At 41.6% G+C, this 12,019-nt stretch overlaps 1 protein-coding gene across 1 annotated transcript in view; it reads left to right on the plus strand.

Moving 5' to 3' along the window:
- The window catches only part of LOC115462840 (protein hinderin-like), a 394,127-nt gene that overhangs the window by 262,003 nt on the left and 120,105 nt on the right, over positions 1-12,019 (plus strand). Inside the window, exon 6 of the mRNA XM_030192876.1 lies at positions 6,931-7,610. Within this exon, the coding sequence (XP_030048736.1) occupies positions 6,931-7,610 (680 nt within the window). The remainder of the gene's footprint in view (positions 1-6,930; positions 7,611-12,019) is intronic.

Genomic DNA, 12,019 nt, shown 5'->3' on the forward strand with positions numbered 1-12,019 from the left:
AGTAGATATGAATTGCTTGTTTACTCTTTTCAAAAATACTAGGACTAGGGGCACGCAATGAAGCTACAAAGTAGTAAATTTAAAACAAATCGGAGAACATATTTCTTTACTAAACTTGTAATTAAACTCTGGAATTTGTTGCTGGAGAATGTAGTAAAAGCAGTTAGCTTAGCGGGGTTTAAAAAGGGTTGGCTAGCTTCCTAAAAGAAAAGTCCATAAAGCCATTATTATGATGGACTTGGGGAAAATGTACTGCTTATTTCTAGGATAAGCAGCATAAAATGTATTGTACTTTTGGGGGATCTTGCCAGGTAACTGTAATCTGGATAAACCACTGTGGAAACAGGATGCTGAGCTTGATGGACCTTCGGTCTTTCCTAGTATGGCATCACTTATGTATTTATGAACTTATGAGGATATTTAAGGCAGTGCAATCCAAGAGAGGGGAAAGGTACCAAGGGCACACGATAATATTTAAAATAAAAGAAGTAGGGTACTATCTAGTCTACCTGTATTAAGGTAGAAAACTTAAGCCCCTCCCCCCAAGATACCCTCTTTCCCTGGCAGTTCAGCAGCCCCCCCCCCCCCCCCCCCCCCCCCCAATCCAAGCATTAAAAAAATATTCCTGGTGTCTACTGACATCCCCTTTAAAAAGCAGGACTGATACCCACTTGCTTCTGCCTCCAGCGCCTTCATCTAGGAAAATGGCAAGGTCATTTGGCCCAATAAGAGAATTTGCCTTGCTTTGGCAGTCTCCGCACAGAGTGACCTCGCTCAGTGCATCCCAGGATGCCCTGGGGGGTCAGGCACCGCCATTTTCAAAGATGACCTAACCATGACTCTCTGACTCAACACCCCCACCACTGCAATTTCCCCACCCCTAGCTGTCTGTCTGTCCAATTTAGATTGTAAGCTCTGTTGAGCAGGGACTGTCTTTTTCATGTTGATTTGTACAGCGCTGCGTAAGTCTAGTAGCGCTATAGAAATGTTTAATAGTAGTAGTAGTAGTAGGGTCCTTTTACAAAGGCACGCTGAAAAATGGCTTGCGGTAGCATTGGCGCTGGTTTTGGGTGTGTGCCAATCCCTTTTCAGCGCGCATGTGAAGAAGGCCTTTTTTTTTTTTTCCGAAAATGGACGTGCAGCAAAATCAAAATTGCTGTGTGTCCATTTTGGGTCTCAGACCTTACCGCCAGCCATTGTATTAGTGGTAAAGAATCCGGACGGTAATGACCTACGCGCGTCAAATGCCACTTGGCGCGCGTCCAAAAATAAAAAATATTTTTCGGACGCCTATATCAGACATGCGCCAAAAATGAAATTACCACAAGAGCGACGTAGTAGTCGGGCAGTAACTTCATTTTGGTGCGCGTAGATTCTTACACAGCTTAGAAAAAAGGACCCCCAAGTGTTTTGATTTTTAATTGGGGGGAGGGATAGTTAAGATGTATTTAGAATATTATTTTCTTTGTAAATTTAAATGGTTCTGCCTATTAAAGAGTGGACGAGCTGAATCTGTTTTGCTGTTTCTTGTTAAAGAATTCTTGAGCCTTTTTGGTTTTCTTTTTTCACAGTAACAGCTTTTCTGTACAAGAAGTATTTCTTGATCATATGTGTGAAATTGATATAAATAAAATGCTTTTTTTAAAGCATCATTGGAATAAAAACCAAGAAAGTTCTTGCTTAGAATAGGGAAGAAACTTCCTTCTTCACTAAGTCCTGATTTGCAAAAGACCAAGTCTGATATTATTTGAAATGACTAATCCTCAAAACAAGCTATTCTTTCACAAATAGGATTTGCTTTTTCTCTGTATTGCTAAGTGCTAATTACTGGCTGATGAAGGTACCCTAATTAAACCTTCTATCCTCTTAATTTGCTTAAAACATCTATAAAACAAAGATTAAGCCTGGGGATTGGTAGGAGTTGTATCCGGAGGAGGGGGCAAAGAGAATGAAATTCAAACTCTAAACAGATTTGTTTTAATTTCTATGCTGTACTAGTAACTGCTTTTGTAATCTAAACAGAGGCTTTAAACGCTAAACACTACCTTTGCTAAATAAACAGAATAGTATAAAAAGATACTAAAACTATTTGTTTAACCCCAATTCCACCTTTCCCCCAAGTTTGAATAAAATTTACCAGCAGGGTAAATGCTCACCAGTGCAGTTCCTTTCTTAGCACATCTTCAGATTTATGTGGGACTTTGCTTGTATGAAGTCTCCTATGAAAGAATCTGCTGTGTCAGGGAATTCAGTGGGATTCTTATTCTACTGATTAAAGCTTATTTTGATCCTCTAAATTCTTGTGGTCTTTAATTTCTGTCCTACTTACATGGTCACTCTCATTAACTTGCCGCCCAGGAACTCCCGCAAGTCAGCTCGCACGTATCTCAATCTCCACTATCCAGCTCTTAGTGGTCTCAAATATAAGACTGTCTATGCTTCCTCTTTTTCTTATCTTAGCACTCAATCCTGGAACGGACTGCCCCAAGTGGTCAAATTCACCCCAGATCACCCGACCTTTAAGAAGCGGCTCAAGACCTTCCTTTTTCGGTAGAGCATATGCTGTGGAGCCTCCTGGTGTTACGTCCCTCTGAGCCACGGCAGCCACATCGACAAATTGTCACCTTCCCCTCTTTCCCTCTCCCTCCTGTTTTTCCTCTTTCCCTTCTCTGACGCTAATTCCTGTATTTTGTATTAATGTTGTTTAATAGACTATTGTACGCCACATTGAGCCTGTCCTTGGGCGGGAATAATGTGGGATATAAATGCCATAAATAAATAAATAAATATTGGTAGTGATCACTTTATCATATAGAGTTAATGATCTGCTGGTTACCTCCCTTATTTTAAGTGTAATCATAATACGTTATGTTAGGCTTTTATAGCCCACTTTATCCCCATATCCCCACAAAGGGTTCAGGGCGTCTTTTACTGAGGCGCGCTCACGTTTTTAGCGCATGCTAAAATTCTGGGCGTGCTAAACGTTAAAGACACCCATAGGAATGCATTGGCATCTCTAACGTTTAGCATGCCCACAATTTTAACGCGTGCTAAAAACGTGAGCACGCCCTCAGAGAGGGATGACAATAAGAGAAACCGTCAATGTACTAAATCTGGATAATACAAAAAAATAGAGCATGATAAGAACCACACTTACAGCAGTAGATATTTACAGAACAAATATGTCTTCAATCATTTATGGAATTGACGATAAGAATTATCAGATCATTCCGGATCTTTGCCAGTTGGTAAAAAAGAAAAAGAAAAGAATTTTCATAAAAATATTTGAATTTTAGTTCTTTCATGGAGGGAAAACTCAGAAAAAGATGATCTACACTACGATGGGAAAAACCTGAGACTCAATAAATAAAGGACTTAATAATCTCAGAGAAGAGGGTACATTCTCAAAAGAATATCCTACTGATATTTTAAAAATCAAGCTGCAAATCTTGAACAGGTACGAGCTTTCAAAGGCAACCTGTGTAGTTGTATCACATTTGGGGGAACACATGATCATATTTAGTCCTCCTAAATACCAGTCATGCAGCTGTATTTTATATTAACTGAATCTTATTTATTAATTTCAATGAGATACCTGAATAAAGAGAATTACAATAATCCAATTGCGAAAGAATCCACACCTGAACTAGCACAGTAAAATGATCATTAGAAAAGTATGGTACAACTTGACAAAGTTGTTTAAGTTTGAAAAAAGATGTCTTAATTAGGTTATTAATCTGGAATTCCGTATTTAGGGGCCCTTTTACTAGGCTGTGGTAAGCACTAACACGTGCTTACCACAGATTTAAAAAGTAGTACCTCAGGGCGTGCTGAGGTGCCCCGCGATAGTTTGCGCATGTTGGTGCATTAACCGTGCTCTTAAAATAGTTTTAAATTTTTAGCGCTGGGGGCAGAGAGTAGGTATGTTCTGTGCTAATCAGGTAGCACAGCTAAATTACTGCATGCTAACTGATTGGCGTGTGGTTAGTGCATGAGCCCTTACCACCTAGAAAATAAGTATAGTTAAGTGCTCACGCACTAATGGGAAAATTAGCGCATGGCCATTATTGACAAAATAGAAACATTGGCCATGTCCCGACAGCACTAAAAATGACCTTAGCGTGACATAAAGACCTGTGATGATGGGTGTTTTTCAAGTATCACCATTTGTCTCCTCTTTTGGCATTTTATATCTCTATGCATTACATAAGTACATAAGTAGTGCCATACTGGGAAAGACCAAAGGTCCATCTAGCCCAGCATCCTGTCACCGACAGTGGCCAATCCAGGTCAAGGGCACCTGGCACGCTCCCCAAACGTAAAAACATTCCAGACAAGTTATACCTAAAAATGCGGAATTTTTCCAAGTCCATTTAATAGCGGTCTATGGACTTGTCCTTTAGGAATCTATCTAACCCCTTTTTAAACTCCGTCAAGCTAACCGCCCGTACCACGTTCTCCGGCAACGAATTCCAGAGTCTAATTACACGTTGGGTGAAGAAACATTTTCTCCGATTCGTTTTAAATTTACCACACTGTAGCTTCGACTCATGCCCTCTAGTCCTAGTATTTTTGGATAGCGTGAACAGTCGCTTCACATCCACCCGATCCATTCCACTCATTATTTTATACACTTCTATCATATCTCCCCTCAGCCGTCTCTTCTCCAAGCTGAAAAGCCCTAGCCTTCTCAGCCTCTCTTCATAGGAAAGTCGTCCCATCCCCACTATCATTTTCGTCGCCCTTCGCTGTACCTTTTCCAATTCTACTATATCTTTTTTGAGATACGGAGACCAGTACTGAACACAATACTCCAGGTGCGGAGATTAATCCACATGTACTTGCTTATAATAAATGTAAACTGCTTTGATTGTACCTGAGAAAGACAGTGTATCAAGTCCCATTACCCATCTTTAAATGGTGTCCATGTGGGAGATCCCTTTCATGCCCAGAAAAGACTGTACAGGCATTTTGAGAATTCTTTTTTTTTTTTCATTTTAAAACATTTTACATGTACAAAAGCAGTATTTTTCCTTACAAAACTGTAAAAGAATTGTCAACATAGTTATTCCCATTCACCCCTCCCTCCCCACCCCATCTCCTCCATTACACATCATATAGTATTGTATAGTATAGAGTCACTGTAAATATATGTAAATCCCAAGAATAATAATATAAGCACTAGATTGAAAGAGAGATTGAAAACTACCCTTTACCCTCTTATTTATTATACAAACCATGAAGGGAGCCCATATCTTTTCATATTTTTCTAATCTGTTGTAGTTAATCACTGTCCGCATATACTCAAATAATTAGTATGCTAGACCCCCCTATTTCAGCTCTGATTGGTTAGGTAGGTCCTGTGTCTTCCATTGCTTTGCCACTTCCCTTCTAAATATCGCCACATATGGTAAGTAAACTTTAATATACGCTTCTCCAAGTTCTGTAGGAGGCATCTCTGATAAAGAAACCTCTTGGATCTAGGGGGATATTTACTGTCAACATATCCAGAAATAGCCCGGCACAATCTTTCCAAAGAGTTTGTATAACCTGACAGTCGCACCATGTATGGTACCCCCCCCCAAACACACAGACAACTTCTGCAACATACTCCTATGCTCATAAAAGAAAAATGCAAAAGGAATGTAGGAGGGATGCCCTATTTAAATAAAATTTTACTCCGTTTTCTATCAGATTGGCCAAAATAGATATTGGAATGTGTTTTGATAAATTGATTGCCTTTCTTTGTCAGACAGAGAAGTTCCCAGATCCTATTCCCTTTATAAAACATATTCAGGTCTCTGTTCCCCCTGCTTCTAAATATCAAATAGTTCAGATATTAGCTTTTGCTGCTGTGCTCCTTCTGTCATGACCACCTCAAATGGAGTTGCCTTCTCTGCAAGCCACTCTCTCAATGGGCTGCTGGTAACTAAATAGCACACTTGGAGATAGAAATAAAAGTCTGAATTTAGAAAGCCAAAGGATTCCTTCACGTATTGAAATGTCCTAATGATTCCCCCCATTATAGAGTTGTGTCCATAACGGACCCTCTTGCTCCTACCTAAATAAACCCCATAGGGTTCCAGTGTGTAGCAAAAGATTGTAAATAGCTCATCGGAGACAACTGTGATAGATCCTTTTCTTTCAATAAAAATTTGCACACATTATACCACAGGGTAACAGTATGTGTCATAAGTAGAATTTGCTCTTCTTTCTTCACTGTGAATTCCTTCTGTAATAGTGAGTACATTTCCGATGACTCTTGGTCTGTATGCAGCCAGATTTTGGTTTCCTCTCGTACCATTCTAATACCACCTGAAACTGGGCTACCCAATCATACCTTTGAAAGTCAGACACTCCCAGACCCCACTGCAGTTCTCATCACATCAGTACTGCTGTGGATAGTATTGGGGGCCAAAACTTTACATTATAGCTGGGTAATCATGGAGTCCCGTATGTTAAACGGGAACATTTGGCACAAGTACAAGAACTTTGACAATTGTATTGACTGCTATTTGCCCCATCCATGGGTGGTTAAACCTATGCCATCTATCTAGATCAGTAGAGAGGTATGGTAGCTTATTTCCAATCTGACGAAGAAGGGCAACCTTCGAAAGCTAATCAAGAAATGTATTAAGTTATGTCCAATAAAAAAGGTATCATCTTATTTTCTTTTCCATGTTTGATTTCTGTTGATAACCTCTAGATCAGTAGAAATCTCCTTCAATAATGACATAATTTAATGTAAAGAGGCTATGATGGTCTGAACTAATCTTAACCCTAGGAACTGTATATGTTCATGTGCCAATGAAAAATAAATACCAGCTTAGTTTATAGATTGCTGGGGAAACTGAGAGCAAAGAACCAAAATTGCCGAGAAGTCAAAAGCAGATTTTTGCTAATTTTAAATTATTTTTCTGTTTCTTAAAGGTGTCCCATGAGAAGAGTCCACAAGAACCAAAATCTTTGGAACACAATGGATGTTATTTGGGCTTACCTAGACCAGAAGCATTGTACAAAGACAGCAGAATATTATTTCCTGAAAGTGGTGTGTCAGTTTTAACAGCTCATCCCCATTGTAAGAATGATCCCATTGCTAGAATGGCACACAAGTCGGGCCATCACGAGGACCTCAATAATATTCAAGTGGAAAATGGGTTCATAAGAAAGAGTAATAATATGGTGCCATCAATGCACATTGAAGCACACAGTCCACGTATCGCTTATGATATAAACCCTCCAACGGATGAATATCGGAACACACTTCCGAGTCACTGCTATATGTATAGAGAACAGCAAAGAACTGCAGAACGTATTCCGAATAGATATCAAGTCGATCCTTTACCCCAAAAGTTCTGTGCTCCCTTTCCTGAACCAGATGAATTTGTAAGACCCCCTGACATTTCCTTCCTAAATGATAAAGTTAAATCAAAGCCACAAGAAATGAGTCCTGTAAAAGAGCTTACTGAAGAACGAAAGCACAAACTTCTACTGCAGAAAATGGAATTGGAAATCGAAAAGGACAGACTTCAGCAACTGTTAGCACAGCAGGAAGCAAAGCTGCTTCGGAAACAGCAGCAGCTGAGCCAGTCCTGGCAAGATTCCAATAGGTGAGTCTAGGAAGGGGGTCATGGGAAAGACGATAGAGTATAGAAATAATTCTTAAATAACAGTGCAAATTGTGGGTGAAATATGTTTCTTTCTTAAGAACCTGATTGCTCAGTTACTTCCCCAAAATGAGTTAAAAGCAATATAGTAGAGCATAGATTGTAACTTTAGAAATTGACCTTCATTTTAGAAGGATCTCCACGTGTAAATAGCAGCTTTTAATGTGCAGTCATACACATGTTATTGTATTTATTTACTAGCCGTTGAGCCCGTTAAAACGGGCTGGTATTGGGGTTTTCGGAGGTCGACACTGCCCCCCCCCCCCCGCGAGGTCGCCACTACCGTTCCCCACCCCACCCCTGGAGTCGGCGCCAGCCCTCCACCCGGCCCAGGCCCTCTCACCGCTACTGAACCTACATCCATTCACTGGAACGCAGCAGGGCAGATCAGCTGAGCTGCCGTCGGCCTTCCTTCTCTGCCTGTGTCCCGCCCTCGTGTGATGTAACGTCAGCGAGGGCGGGGCACAGGCAGGGAAGGAAGACGGACGGCAGCTCAGCTGATGTGCGTGCTGCGTTCCGGCGAATGGATGTAAATTCAGTAGCGGAGAGAGGGCCTGGGCCGGGAGGAGGGCTGGCGGCGGCGACGACACCGGGGTGGGGGGGAGCGGTAGCGACCTCGGCGACTTTGCGCAGTTTCCCTCTCTGTCCCGCCCCCGACATCACGTATTGATGCGGGGGCCGTATTGATGCGGGGGCGGGACAGAGAGGGAAGTCTCTACTGCGCATTTGCAGGTGAGTCGGTCACTTGCCATTTATATGTTTGATTGCATTTATACCCCACATTTTCCCACCTAATGGTAGTTTCAATGTGGCTTACAGTGCAATGATATTAAACAGGTTACATATCAGAGGCAGTGTGGTGTGATGAGAGAGATCAGTCAGAATAGTCCATTTAAGAGATAGGTATGGTGGTCTGTTTGCTGTTAGGTGGTGTTCTCTTGGAGGAGTGATTTGAAGAGGTATGCTTTTAGGTGTTTTCTGAATTGTAGATAGCTATTAATGGATTTGATGTTTTTTGGTATGGAGTTCCATTAAAGATGATTTGAGAAAGCTGCCATTTATAAATAGGAATCATAGCATGTCTAAATGGCAAGTCAACATTGTTACAACATAGAAAGGGAGTGGGTTGAGTGGGCCTACAATAGTGAAGTGTATTCCCATTTTATAAAGGGAAAACATGTTGCTAGCAAAAACTTTAGACACCAGCATTTACATCTGCCCAAGGAACAGGTGTAAATGCCAAAGCCAGGTGCCCAGCGTACCCCTAATATGAGATCCTTCCCCCAAACATACTCCCTCCCAACAACCAGGACCCCCTTTAGAGCCCTTTGAAAATCAATCTCCCCCCAATGGCACCCATGTTGGGAAGTGACCCGAGTGTGCACGGGGAACAGGAGCAGTGATTTTGAAAAGCTGCTCCTCCACCTACATGGGGTGAGGTACCACACTTTCTCTCCATATGCAGCTGTTTAGAATTGCTGCTCTGGAATTCTTTGCCAGAGAATGTGGTAAAAGCAGTTAGCTTAACAGGGTTTTAAAAAGGTTTGGCTAGCTTCCTACAAGAAAAGTCCATAAGCCATTATTAAAATGGACGGGGAAAATTCACTGCTTATTTCTAGGATAAGCAGCATAAAATGTTTTGGGATCTTACCAGGTACTTGTAACCTGGATTTGCCACTGTTGGAAAGAGGATGCTGGGTTTGGTGGACCTTTGGTCTGTCCTAGTATGGCGGCAATACATGTGTACTTATGTACATTACATCAAAGAGAACAAAAATTGATTTTTCGCTTGCAAACTGTAGCGTCCCGAGGCCTTAACGGTCCTTTAGAGTGGGTAGCTTTCTTTTAAAGGATGTGCCTTTATGGAATCAATATTGCCTGTAATGTTGCCATCAGAAAGGAGGAAGTCCATTTTATGAGAGCGTTCTTAAGCCGCTAACTGCCATCTTGAAGTAAGGCTGATTATCTGTGTGTCATTCCTCCTGAAGAAGAAAACGAAACGAGGGGGACCCTTTTCCTGGATATTGGACCCTGTGCTGCAGCATTTGGATATAGAACAGAATGGGACTCATTGAGCCGTAATTCTGGGATATTTATGCGAAGCACTTCATTTTAAGCTAAGTAATTCATTTTTTTTGCTGTGCACAGTGAGGTTCTGTATATTTATATTTTTCAACTATAATGAACAGTGATAGTGAAATGACTGCAGTATTTTTGAGAGCTTAACAGCATCTTTTTTTGCACCAGTGTTTTTTTCTCCGATTGGGGAGTTGTATCCACTGTTACTTTTGCGGTGCTTTAATTGGAAACCAGTGATTAGAGCCATTGTGAATGGTCATCTCTGTAGACCTTCCAATGGCAGTTGAGGTTTCATTTGTTTAAAATTGATACTCAGACGGCAGTCGTTTCAGAACAGTATATTTTTTTGGGATTTTCGTAGTGTTAAATTTTGTTCTTTACTCTTGTAATTTTGGTGATATTTTGTAAAATATAGACATCCTGCTTACAATAGAAGGCTAGTTCTTTTTGTAAATCAAATGTCTTTTTTTTTTGTTACATTTGTACCCCACGCTTTCCCACTCATGGCAGGCTCAATGCGGCTTACGTATACAGGTACTTATTTGTACCTAGGGCAATGGAGGGTTAAGTGACTTGCCCAGAGTCACAAGGAGCTGCCTGTGCCTGAAGTGGGAATCGAATTCAGTTCCTCAGTTCCCCAGGACCAAAGTCCACCACCCTAACCACTAGGCCACTCCTCCACTGTTGCTACTATTTGAGATTCGACATGGAATGTTGCTATTCCACTAGCAACATTCCATGTAGAAATCGGCCCTTGCAGATCACCAATGTGGCCGCGCAGGCTTCTGCTTCTGTGAGTCTGATGTCCTGCACTTACGTGCAGGACGTCAGACTCACAGAAACAGAAGCCTGCGCAGCCTTCTACATGGAATGTTCCATGTAGAAGTCGGCGTTTGCAGATCACCAATGTGGCCGCGCAGGCTTCTGCTTCTGTGAGTCTGACGTCAGACTCACAGAAACAGAAGCCTGCGCAGCCTTCTACATGGAATGTTCCATGTAGAAGTCGGCGTTTGCAGATCACCAATGTGGCCGCGCAGGCTTCTGCTTCTGTGAGTCTGACGTCAGACTCACAGAAACAGAAGCCTGCGCAGCCTTCTACATGGAATGTTACTAGTGGAATAGCAACATTCCATGTAGAATCTCCAATAGTAGCAACATTCCATGTAGAATCTCCAATAGTATCTATTTTATTTTTGTTACATTTGTACCCCGCACTTTCCCACTCATGGCAGGCTCAATGCGGCTTACATGGGGCTATGGAGGGTTAAGTGACTTGCCCAGAGTCACAAGGAGCTGCCTCTGCCTGAAGTGGGAATCAAACTCGGTTCCTCAGTTCCCCAGGACCAAAGTCCACCACCCTAACCACTAGGCCACTCCTCCACTCTTGTTCTTGCCTCACCAGCTTGTGAAAGCCTCTTTCTCATCAGCCATCATGCTCTCAACGCTGTAGTACTTTTCCTCAGGCATTTCCCCAACGTAGTTTTGGTTTTCCACAGTGTTAAAAAAGTGAAGAAAGTACCCTTTGCTGCCTTCAAAACCCATGGCTTGCGGGGAGCTTGCTGAGCTTCGTGGGTAGAAAATTTAGAGAATCTATCACGGTAAAGATCCGTTGCAAAGATGTAGTTGGGGATGTGCACCTCCGTTTCCTGCACACATTCACAATCGTAAATGATATACCTTTCGGATGTTTTAGGCCTAGATAGCCTTGTCATATAGCATAAATGTTTTTCCACTTTCAGTAAGGGATCACTTCAGTGCAAACATTTTCTGACTTTGCATTGGTGCTTTTTTTCGCAATAAGAGTCACACTTATTGCAAAATACTTTAGACAAGCATTCTATCTCTTTTTTGGGTGCTAAGTTTGTATGCCATTTTAACATTCCTTAGACCAACAATACGACTGGCAGTTAGGGCAGCTCTGTCTTCCTGAACCGCGCATGTGTAGGATAGAAACAGATGACTTCGTGATTTGCACATTTGTTTGCGGCTGTAAGGCATTTCACAGTGTTTACAGAAAATTTTCTACCATAGAACTGATATCTAAGATATGGTAAAATGATCATGATGGAGTAACAGACGGTCTTAAGGAACAGCTTGTTTTAAAAAGACACCAGTCGTGTCTGTCTATACAATGTAGGACTTGTATGTTTACACCTAGATGTTGTTCAAAACCTCTACATCACTCAACATGACTTTTTTGTTTTCTGACCATCCTAGCACGGCGTGTAGTTTTCTGGCTTCATGTAACAATTCTACGTCTTCTAGCTTGACAG

This window comes from Microcaecilia unicolor, chromosome 2 (assembly GCF_901765095.1).
Source record: "Microcaecilia unicolor chromosome 2, aMicUni1.1, whole genome shotgun sequence".
Taxonomy (NCBI): Eukaryota; Metazoa; Chordata; class Amphibia; order Gymnophiona; family Siphonopidae; genus Microcaecilia; species Microcaecilia unicolor.